At 39.8% G+C, this 12,392-nt stretch overlaps 1 protein-coding gene across 10 annotated transcripts in view; it reads left to right on the top strand.

Annotated features, from left to right (window-relative positions):
- KCNIP3 (potassium voltage-gated channel interacting protein 3) overlaps positions 1 to 12,392 on the top strand; it is a 90,750-nt gene that overhangs the window by 69,997 nt on the left and 8,361 nt on the right. For all 10 annotated transcript variants that reach the window (XM_046659989.1, XM_046659986.1, XM_046659983.1 and 7 more), the window contains one exon: positions 12,223 to 12,347. In XM_046659989.1, the coding sequence (XP_046515945.1) occupies positions 12,223 to 12,347 (125 nt within the window). The remainder of the gene's footprint in view (positions 1 to 12,222; positions 12,348 to 12,392) is intronic.

The following is a 12,392-nucleotide window of genomic DNA, read 5'->3' as shown; positions in this document are numbered from 1 at the left end:
CTCTAATTACTTTTAAACACCTCAATCAAACTCTAATAAATGCAAATATGTATATATTTGATATGTGAGTTACAAAGAATAATATAATGAACTCCAGCGAGTCCATCCTACCCCCAAACACTGGAGCACCGCCGGCCTGCCTCTTTCCATGAGTTCCTCTCCTCTCCCACCCCTCGAGGTTACTACCTGCCAGATTTGCACTCGTCATTCCTGGATTTTTGTTCTTATTTATAATTTTACCTCTTATGTATCCCTACAAATGTATTGTTTGGTTATTCTTGGTTTTGAGTTTTATAAAAAATGGAATCATACTGATCTCCTACTGGTTTTTCATCCAAGAATGTTTCTAAGACTCATCCGTATTTCTGTGTGTTACAGTAATTCGTTCATTTTTCACTGCTGTATAATATTTCATCTGTTTATCTGCTCTGTCATCAGCGGACATTTGGCTGATTGAAGCTATTGTTACTGTAGAGAGCTCCAGTGAATACTGCTGTGCGTGTCTCCTGGGCATTGAGCTTCTCTAGCATGATACCTGGGGGAGGATTCCGGCAAGTAGTTTTCCACAGTCGTTTGTGCCAGTTTGCACTCTCACTAGCATGTTTAAAAATTGCCATTGATCTGCATCCTCTCCAGCGCTTGGCATTGTCAGCCTCCTTATTTCATTGTTATTATTTCCTGCCAGTCTAGGAGGGGTTGCATTCTCATCGTAATTTGCATTTTCCTTTATTGAGTTTATTGAGGAGGTTGAGCCATCTTTCTTGTGTTTGTTCATCTTTCTGGTTCTCTTTTCTGATGCTTCTCTGTTCTGGACGTTCTCTTCTATCAGTTGTAACCACTGCACATTGTCTTCTCCCATTTTGTTGGGTGTCTAACTGGCTGCAGTGCCCTTTGTTGAACAGAAATCCTTAGTTTTGATGTAATCAAATTCATCAATTTTTTTCTTTTATGGTTCGAACTTTTGAAGCTTTAAGAAATCTTTCCCCACCCTTGGGCTAGCAAGAGATTCTTTCGCATCTTATTTTAGCTCTACAGCTTACCTTTCATATTTGGGTCTTTAGTTCATCTGGAGCCCACTTTTGCATGTGGTGTAAGGAAGGAACATGTGCTGAGCCAGTTTTCCTAACACCACCTACTAAACAATCTGACCTTTCCCAAATCTTCTGTGAAGTTTTCTCTCTACCTCGGTGTCTTTTTGAGCTCTCTGCTCGGTTTGTTGGTGTGTTTGTTTGTTCTTTTTTTTTTTTTTTTTGAGGAAGATTAGCCCTGAGCTAACCACTGCCAATCCTCCTCTCTTTGCTGAGGAAGACTGGCCCTGAGCTAACATCCATGCCCATCTTCCTCTACTTTATACACGGGATGCCTACCACAGCATGGCTTTTGCCAAAGCGGAGCCATGTCTGCACCCAGGATCCGAATCAGTGAACCCCAGGCCCCTGAGAAGTGGAATGTGCGAACTTAACCGCTGCGCCACCGGGCCAGCCCTTGTTTGTTTGTTCTTGTACCAATCACACAATTTTTATCACAGTGACTGTGCAATATGTGTTAGTCTCTTACGGGGAAGAGTAGTACTCTTCCATTCTGGATTTTTTTATTCCTCCATATGCATTGCAGAGTAAGTTTATTGAGGTCCTTAAAAAGTCCAATTGAATTCTTAGTTGGTATTATGTTCAACTTACAGATTACTTTGAGAGAAATGACATCTTTATAATATTACGTAGTCCTATCTAAGATGGAAAGTCTCATTTATTCAGATTATCTTTCTCTATAGAACTCCTTTGAGTTTTGGTTAATACTTAGATACTTTTTAGTTTTGATTGTTATCTTTTTAATTATATTTTCTAGGTGGTGATTACGGCTGTAGAAAATTGCTATTGATTTTCGTAAATTAATCTTGTATCTGGCAACCTTATTGAACTCTCATGTGTATTGATTCTTTTGGTCTCTCTAGGGACCACAGCATCTACAATTAATGTTAGTTTTATCTTTTACTTCCCAATTCTTACCCCGCTTGTTTCTTTTTTGAAATTTCCTTAGAGCATTGGCAGGACATCAATTAGCGGTGACTGTGGCCAACCTTGGCTCGTCCCAAATCTTAAAGGGAATGTGGCTGAGCCTTTCCCATTAAATCCAGTATTTTCTGTAAATAAATATGTGATTTGCAAATATATGCTGCATTAGGTTGAGTTCCCTTTGATCCTAGTTTTCTAAAAGTTTTCGTTTGTTTATTTTAATTATCAATAGATGTGGACTTTATCAAATGCCTTTTCTGTGTTAAGATTTTTGCATGATTTTCCCTTCTTATACTCTTACAGATAAAACCTTCTTGATCATGGTGTATTTTTTTTTAATTCAGTTGGATTCAGCTAGCTAACATTCGTTTAAGGTTTGCATCTATGTTCAAAAGTGAAATGGGCATCTAATTTTCTTTTTGTTTGTTTTTCCAGGTTTATTGAGATATAATTGACATATAACATTGTGTAAATTTATAAATTTATTGTGATTACCACAATAAAGTTACTTAACACATCCATCACCTCATATAATTACCTTTTTTTTTTTGTGGTGGTGCTGAAAACATTTAAGATCTACTCTCTTACAATTTTCAATTATACAATACAGTACTGTCAACCACAGTCACCATGCTGTCTGTCAGATCCCCAGAACTTACTCCTCTTATAACTGGAAGTTGATACCCTTTGACCAAGATCTCATTTCCCCCATCCCCCAGGCCTTGGCACCCACAATCTACTTTCTGTTCAATGAGTTTGGCTTTTTCTCGGTTCCACATATAATGAAATCATACAGTGTTTGTCTTTCTCTGACTGATTCCACTTAGCATAATGCCCTCAAGGGCCATCCGTGTTGTCACTATAATTTTCATTCTTGTATCGCCGTTATATGATTTAGGAATCAAGATTGCTGTGCTGGGCACTGGATTAGCAATATGGAGATCACTGGTGATCCTTTTAAAAGCAGTTTGCATGGAGTGGTGGGGCAATTGCCCCACAGGAGTAAGTTCAGGAGAGAAGAGGAGGAGGGGCAGTGAGAACAGGAGTTAAAGGGGGAGAGAGAAAGGCAATAGCTAGAGGGGAGGGGACGGTCAAGGGAGTTTGCTTTCCTTGTTTTTTTCACTGGAAGAAATAGCAGCAAGTTTGGCAGTTTTGTTTATTTTATGTTTTGGCCCTCTGGGGCAGAAGATTAAGTTTATCATATTCTTGGTTTCATGGGACAGTGTCAGTCTTGACTCATTTAAAACCCCTCTCTTATTTTGTTTATTTTTTCCATTTTATCCCCCCATTTCCTTCCTCCTGTCTAGCAATTATTCTAATTTTTATTTAATTTTTATTGTTTCTAATTTACATACAGTAAAATTCACCTTTTTTGGTCTCCAGTTCTCTGAATTTTGACAAATGCAGAGTCGCGTCACCGCTCCTGCAGTCAAAATACAGAACGATTCCATCAGCACAAAGAACTCCCTCCTCCGACCCCTTTTGTAGTCAGTCCCTCCCTTGCCCCCCAGCCCCTGGCAGCCACTGATATATTCTCCTTCCCTGTGCTTTCTCGAATTTTATCTTTTCCAGAACGTCGTATAATTGGGGTCATACATGACGTGGCCTCTCGAGTCTCGATTCTTTCACTTAGCTGATGCACTTGGGTCATTCACGTTGCTATGTCTATGAACGTTTGTTCCCTGTCATTGCTGAGTAGTATTCCTCCGTGTGGATGTACCACAGTGTTTATCCACTCACCAGTTAGAGGACATTTAGGGTATTTCCAGCTTTAGCAGTTGTGAATGAAGTTGCTCTAAACATTTGCATAAAAGTGTGAATATAATAGGTTTCATTTCATTTGGGTAAAATAAACAGGAGTGGGACTTCTGGGTCGTGTGTATGTTTATAAGAAAGTGCCCGGCTGATTTCCAGAGTGACAGTCTCGATTTCACTCCTGCCAGCGAAGTGTAACAGTTCCCATTACTCCACATCCTCACCAGCGCTTGATATTGTCAGTACTTGTTAGGCGCTTCTAGGAGGCGTGTAATAGTATTTCATTGTGGTTTTCGTTTGTATTTCCCTAATTGCAAATGGTGTTACACATCTTTCTGTGTGCTTATTTGCCATCTGTATATCCTCCATGGTGAAGTGTTCGATCAAGTCTCTTGCCCATGTATTAATTTGGGTTGTTTTCTTCCTGCTGGGTTTTGAGAGTTCTTTATATATTCTGGATATCCTTTGTCAGATACGTGCTTTGTAAATATTTTCTCCCAGTCCATAGTTTGCCTCATTATTTAACAGTATCTATGCAGAGGAAAAGTTTAATTTTTTATTAAACAGTACAATTTATCAACTCTTTCTTTTATGGATCACACTGTTGGTGTCATGTCTGAGAACTCTTTGTCTAAAACTAGGCTATCAAGATTTTCTCCTATGTTGCTTTCCTAGAAGTTTTACGGTTTTATATCTTACATTTAAATCTATGCTCCATTTTGAGTTAATTTTTGTATGGTATATAAGGTTTTTCATTTTTTTGTAGATGAATGCCACATTTTTCCAGCACCATGTGTTGAAAAAAACCTATACTTTCTCCATTGAATTGCTTTTGCACATTTGTCAAAAATCAACCAGTCCTATTTGTGTAGATCTATTTTCGGGTTCTTTGTTTTGTTCCACTGATCTGTATGTTTATCTCTCCTCCAACACCAAACAGTCTTGATGATTATAAGTAAATAAGTCCTGAAATCAGATATACTGATTTCTCCCACGTTATTCTTTTAGCTATTTTATTTCCTTTGCCTTTCAATATAAGTTTTAGAATCAGTGGGTCTGTATCTACAAAAGAATCTTCCTGGAATTTTTATGGAATTGTGTTAAATCTGTAGATCATTTGGGAAAACATCTTTAGGATGTTGACTCTTCCAATCCATGAACATGGTATGTCTCTTCACTTATTTAAATCTGCTGTGATTTCTTTCATCAGCATTTTGTAGTTTTCAGCATACAGATTATGTGCATGTTTTGTTAGATTTATACCTAAGTATTTCATTTGTGCAGTGAGTGACTGTAAACGGTATTGTTTTTTAAATTTTGATTTCCAATTGTATATTGCTGGTCTATAGAAGTGTGATTGGTCTTTGTGTGTTGAGTTTGTATCCTGTGACGTTACTAAGCTCATTTATTAGAGGATTTTTTGGTATATTCTTTGGGATTATCTACATAGATAATCATGTCATCTTTAAATAGGGATAGTTTGGTTTTTTCCCTTTCTAATCTAATCAGTATGCTTATTCTTCCTTTCTTTTTCTTTCTTTCCTTATTGCACTGGCTAGGACTTTCAGTATGATGTTGAATAGGAGAGGAGAGAAGAAAACAGATATTCTTGCCTGGTTCTCAATCTTAGAGGGAAGACATTCAATCTTTTACCATCATGCATGATGTTAACTGTAGGCTTTTTGTGGATCCCTTTTATCGAGATGAGAAAGTTCCTTTGGATTCCGATTTCCTGAAGGGTTTTTATTGTGAATGGACATCGAATTTTGTCAAATGCTTTTTGTACATCAATTGATATGATCATGTGTTTTTTCTTCTTTGGATTATTAACATGGTAGATTATGTTGATTTATTTTCAAATATTGAATCAGTCTTGCGTTCCTGGAAAACCCCATTTGGTGTGGTGTATTATTCTTTTTACACATTGATGGATTCAGTTCACCAATCGTTTGTTGAGAATTTTTGCATTTATGTTTATGAGGAATATTGGTCAAATGATGTTTTTCATTTGGGTAGTTGGTGATTTTTGAGGAACTGGTCCATTTTATCAAAGTTATTGAATTTGTGTGCAGAGACTTGTTCAGGCTATTTCATTTTTATCCTTTTGATATCTGTAGAATCTGTACTTATTTCCCATTTCATTCCTAATACTGATAATTTGTGTCTTCTCTCTCTTTTTTCTTTTCATTCTTGCTAGAGTTTTATCAGTTTTATTGATACCCTATTGATATTTCCAAGAACCATCTTTTGGTTTCACTGATGTTCTCTGTTGGTTTTTTGTTTTCAATTTCATTGATTTCTGCTCTTATCTTTTCCTGTTTCCTTCTGCTTGCTTTGAGTTTAGTTTATTCTTCTATTTCTAGCTTCTTGAGGTGGAAACATTTAAAACCTTTTCTCTTTTCTAAAATATGCATTTAATGCATTAAACGTTCTCTAAGTGCTGATTTAGCTGCATCCCACCAATTTTGATATGTTATCTTTTCATACGCATTTGATTCAAAATGTTTCTATTCACCTCCAGTTATTTTCCTGTAGATCTTGATTTCCATTTGATATCATTTCCCTTCATCCTGAAGTACTCCCTGTAGCATTTCTTGTAGTGAAAATCTACTGGCAACAAATTCTCTATCCTTCATTTATCTGAAAAATGCCTTTATCTCACCCTCCTTTTTGGAAAGATATTATCACTGGATATAGAATTCTGCATTAACAGGTTTTTTTCTTTCAAATATTTAAAGTGTCATTCCACTGTCTTTTGGTCTCCATCATTTCTCACGGGAAGCCTATTGTTTTTCTTATTGCTGTTCTCCTGTGGGGCTCCTCCTCTCCACTGGCTACATTTAAGATTGCCTCTTTATCTTTGGTTCTCATCTTTTGACCATGATATTTCTATGTGTGATTTTCTTTTTATTTCTTCTTCTTGGGGTTCACTGTGTTTCTTGGATCTGTATATTGATATTTTTCAACAAATTTGGGGAAATTTTAGCCATTATTTCTTCAAATATTTTTTTACGTCCCAGTTTCTCTTTCTTCTGTTTCTGGTATTTTAATTACATACATATTAGGCTGCTTGATATTGTCATTGAGACCCTATGCATGGTTTTATTTATATTTTTTTCTCTTTGTTTGCAGTTTGGATAATTTCTATTGACCTGTCTTTAGGATCACTGACCTCCTCTGCACGGTTCAAATTTCTGTTAAGTTCATCAAGTGTATTTTTATTTTAGATATTGAATTCCTTTTTTTCAGGTTTGGAAGTTCTATTTGGTTCTTTTTTGTAGTCTTTAGTTCTCTCCTAAGATTCCCATCTGTTCACTCTTTTCCTTCCTTTAAAGCTTTCAACATATTGATGATAGTTGTTTTAAAGTTCTTTTATAATAATTCTAATAATTTAAAATCTAATAATTCTACTGACTCCTGTAGCTCTTGATTATGGGTCACATTTTCCTACTTCTCATGTCTTTTAATTTTTTATTGGATATTGTGGGTGGTATATTGTAGGGAATCTGGATTATATTATCTTAATATAAAGGCTGTTGAATTTTGGTTTGGTGGGCAGTTAAATTACTGCCAGATTATTGGTGGGCAATAAATTGATCTTGACAGGACTTTATTTTAGACTTTGTTCGAATAGGTTTACTTTTACTTTGTCCTTAGTTCTAGAGCACAGCCCTTACCCTTGGACATGAGCCTTGCTCCAAAAGCATGGCCTTTCTGGGGTTTCGACTGAGTGCTGGAGCTGCTTAGTGAGATATCTCCATTCTAATTGAGCCAGAACTCCAACTTTTCCCATTATTGCATGAACTCTGAGATGTCTTTTCAGGTCTCTGTCCCCCTACCCTCCAACAGCTGCTCTGGCCTGAGCCTCACAGAGTCCCATTCTGAACATGTATAACCCAGCCTTTGGCCAAGGCCCCAAGGGGAACCTCCACACAGACTTGTGGGGCCACTCCTCTGTGTGGTTCCCTCCTCTCCAGGACTCTACTTTTCAAATCCATCTGCCTCAGCTGCTCCAAACTCTGATCTCTGCCTCATCTCTGCCTCACTGCTGCTCCCTGGCTTGTGCTCTCCTTCCCTACATCATGGACCAGAAAGTGTCCCCAGCCAAGATCCAGGGTGAATGTGGAGCCCACTTCATCTGTTTCCTTTCTCTCAAAGATCTGTGCTGTTGTCCAGGACCTTTAAACACTTGCCTCATATATTTCTTCCAGTTTTCTAGTTGTTTGTGATGGGAAGGTAAGTCTGACACTCACTACTCCATCATTAAGCCAACAGAAGTCTAAGCAGTATGTTTTCTTTCTTAAAATTGAGGTGTAATTTACATACAACAAAATGCACTGGTGTTAAGTGTTCAGTTCAGTGAGTTTTGACAGTCGTATGCACCCTTTCAGCAACCACCTGCTGTACGGCTTTCTATCACCATGCCTTAGTGTTACCTGTTCTAGAACTTCATATAAATGGAATCATACAGTATGAACTCTCGCATGTCTGGCTTTTTTGCTGAGCATAATGTTTTTCAGATGTTTCCATGTTGTTGCGTGTATCAATAGTTCATTCTTTTTTTAATGGAGTGTAGCGTTCTGTTATGTGCACATGCCACAAATCCATTCTTCTGTTGATTGTTTGGGCAGTTTTCAGTTTGGGACTGTTATTAATAAAGCTACTATGAATCTTCTTGTGCAAGTCTTTCATGGACATATGTCTTCATTTATCCTAGGTAAATAGGGTCATAAGGTTGATGTATGCTTATAAGAAACTGCCAAGCAGTTCTCCAAAGTGGTCATACCCTTTTACACTTTCACCAACAACATAGGAGAGTTCAGTTGCTCCATGTCTTTGCCAGCATTTGGTGGTGTCAGTGTTTTTGAAATGATAGATTATTGGGTATTTTGCACTTTGCATTGGAGCATTTGCATTTCTTTGACGATTAATGCTGCCAAGCATCTCTTCCTGTACTTATTGACCATTTGTATATCTTCTTTTATGAAGTGGTCTAGTCTTTTGCCTATTTTAAAAATTCAGTTAGTAGTTGTATTCTTGTTGATTTGTAGGAATTCTTTATATATCCTGGAAATGAGTCCTGTGTCAGATATGTGCACCGCAGATATGTTTTCCAGTCTATGACTTGCCTACTGAGTTTCTTATTGACTTTATTGGTTTTCCTGTATGTTTATCTGTTTTCTTTTCCCTTGATTTCTACTCTTATTTTTATTATGTTCTTTATTTTAATAATTTTTGAGTTAAATTTGCTCTTCTTTTTCGAGATTCTGAAAAGCTTGGATCCTGAAGCTTATATCACTGGCTTTACACCTATATTCTTTTCTAATAAAGGAATTTAAACTAAAAATTTCCCTGTAGGCACAGCTTTACCTGCATCCAGAAAATTTTGATATTCTGTGTTTTCATTATCATTCAATTCAAAATATTTCAAAATTCTCCTTGTGATTTATCTTCTCTGCCCTATGGGATAATTAGAAGTGTGTTGTTTAATTTCCAAGTACTAGGAATTTTTTAGATATCTTGTTTTGGATTTTAATTTAATACCATTTTGGTCAGTCTTGTTTTATCTTCAAACATCTGATGTATCTTGGTAACTAGAGAATGTGCTCTTGAAAAGAACATGTATTCTACAGGTGCTGGGCATAGTGTTCCATAAATATTAATTAGATCAAATTGGTTGAGAGTGTTTTTCAAATTTTTTATGTCTTTACTTGTTTTACCATTTACCGGAAAAGGATATTAAAATCTTCAGCTATGATTGTGGTTTATCTCCTTCTCCCTTTAGTTCTGAATTTTTTGCTTCAGGTATTTTAAAGCTCTGTTACCAGGTATATACAGTAGCCCCATTATCTGTGGTTTTGCTTTCTGCAGTTTTAGTTACCCACAGTCAACTGTGATCTGTAAACATTAAAAGGTAAATTCCAGAAATAAACAATTCACAAGTTTGAAATCGTGCTCTGTTCTGAGTAGTGTGATGAGATCTCACTCCATTCCACCTGGCACGTGACTCACCCCTTTGTCCAGTGCATCCACCCCGTATATGCTACCCACCTGTAAGTCACTTAGTAGCTGTCAAGGAACACTGCTTGTGTTCAAGTAACTCTTATTTTACTTAATAATGGCCCCAAAATACAAGAGTAGTGATGCTGGCAATTCAGATATGCCAAAGAGAAACCGTGAAGTGCTTCCTTTAAGTGAAAAGGTGAAAGTTCTCAGCTTAATAAGGAAAGAAAAAAGCCATATGCTGAGGTTGCTAAGATCTACGGTGAGAGTGAATCTTCTATCCGTGAAATTGTGAAGAAGAAGAAAAACTTCGTGCTGGTTATGCTGTTGCACCTCAAATATGTATGTAAGGAAAAGACATAGTATATATAGGGTTTGGTACTATCTGTGCTTTCAGGCATCCTCTGGGGGTCTTGGAACATATGCCCCGCGGATAAGGGGGCACGACTGTATATATATTTCAGGTTGTTCTGTCTTCTTGATGAATTAATCCTTGTATCATCTGAAGTGTTCCTGTTTGTCTCTAGTAGTGTTCTTTGTCTTAAAGTCTACTTTATTCTGTATTAATATAGCCACACCAGGTTTCTTATCCTTTTTCTAAATCTGTCTGCATCTTTGCGCTAAGGGCATCCTTTTTGTAACTAGCATAGAGTTGGATCTTACCTTTTCATCCAGTCTGAAATGTCTGCCTCTTAATTGGTGTAAGACCTTATTTTAACATCCCTCCATGCTGCTTTGTGTACCTCTAATCCACAGCACGGTTCTCCCTGGCGTGCATCCCCCATATTGTGCCCACCTGTCCTGCCTTTGGTGGACCCGTGGGATGCCTCCAACTCCCCCATCAAAAATACTGGTGCCACGAGCATCTGTGTGCAGGTCCCCTTAGTTGGGTAAGATTCTCTTTGGGATGTTTACCCAGAGTGGGCTTGCTGGCTTGCAATGTTTGTGATACTTAACTTGACTAATGATTGCCAGATTTAACAGTATGTCCTTATGGTGATGGGAATGATCCAGAAGGGAGGGGAGAAAGACGATAAGGAAGGAGGAAAGAGTGGCAAGAATTACTGGGACCACAGGCTTGAGTAGGTGAGAGGGGGCAGGACCCACTGCGCAAGCGGAGGAGTTTGCCTTCGCCAGGAACAAGGACAGCTCATCCCTAGAGCAGGAGGCAACGCAGTGTCTGGGCCACATGCAGGGAGATGGGTAGGTGTGGTGGTAGGAACTTGGGGAAGTTTTCTGCTGTGGCTTTTATTTTCTCAGTGAAGCTGGCAGCAACCTGAGGGTAAGGATGGAGGAGGAGGTACTGGAAATTTAAAGAGAAGGAAGGTGTGAAATCGCTGTCTTGGAGACTGGGCATGTGCATGGACCAAGGCATCAGAGCCCGATGGCTGGGCAGTTTTCAGGGTGCTCTCGAGGTGAGTGTGAGCAGGCTGTGCTCAGGAGAGGCCCGGGCACGGCACAGGCCCAGCAGAGGGCTCTGCAGGCTCGGGGGAGGCTCCACGCACACAGTGCAAAGAGGCTGCCTCGCAGAGCTCACTCTGCAGAGGGAGAAAGCCAGCAGCCGTGCCAATGGTCAGGGAGGACCACACGCTTCTGCGGGGTGCACGGGGAGGCCGGAGATGTGACAGTGCATCGGGATTGCTTCCCATTCAGTGGGAAGTTCTGTGATACGTGAGTATGCTGCTCAGCAAGGTGCAGGAACTCAGGGCTGTTTTGTCTATAGCTGTATTTTGTGTTATGAAAGTGATGCATGCCATACCAAACGAAATTAGGAAAAGGTAAAAAACATCATAAATAAAAAAGTAAAGCTCACCTGAAATCCACGTCCCCCAAAGGGAGCCATGGTTAGTTAACATTTGGATGTGTTGTTACTAAAAAAAAGGTCTGGTCCCTGCCCTACAGGCCCTTGAGGTCTGACTTCTCACCTAAATGTGAGCAACACCCCACAGCAAACGCAGCTGAGCAGCTGCCTGTTAGGCTGTGATGGGCCAAGAGTGGTGTCCTCCCCATTCCTGGGGGAAGTCAAGGAGGTGGAGTGGATGAGGTGGGAGAATTGGGTATTGAAGGTCAAGAGTCCCTTGAGCCTGTCCTGCTGTCTTTTTCCCTCCAGCCTCCCCTTGTTCAGTGTCTCTCCAGTACAAGACCAGCTCCCAGCCCCCATCCCAGCATGTGGTTGAGAGGGTGGGCACGCCCCAGGTGAGGTAAGTGGGGAGGGCCCACTCTGTGTGAGGAGCAGGGCAGCAGAGCAGCCATGGGGCACATCTCCTGAGTGTGCTGTTCCGCTATAGCTCCTCCATTTGTGCAGTGCACAGCCTGTGTGGCCGTGCATGGCAGTCATGCAAGGAGATTCCCTCCAATCCCTACTTCAGCCTGTGGCCTGGTGCCCACACTGGAGCAAGATGGAGGAGCGGGGCCACGTGTTCCACCCTCCTGGGTCTGTGTCCCCCTCCAGACAGCAGCGACAGTGAGCTGGAGCTGTCCACAGTGCGCCACCAACCAGAGGGGCTGGACCAGCTGCAGGCACAGACCAAGTTCACCAAGAAGGAGCTGCAGTCCCTCTACAGGGGCTTCAAGAACGTGAGTGCTCCCCATTCCCCCAGCAGCGGCTCTGACCCACCCAGC

This window comes from Equus quagga, chromosome 5 (assembly GCF_021613505.1).
Source record: "Equus quagga isolate Etosha38 chromosome 5, UCLA_HA_Equagga_1.0, whole genome shotgun sequence".
In the NCBI taxonomy this organism is placed as follows: domain Eukaryota; kingdom Metazoa; phylum Chordata; class Mammalia; order Perissodactyla; family Equidae; genus Equus; species Equus quagga.
This window is presented reverse-complemented; position numbering and strand designations above follow the sequence as displayed.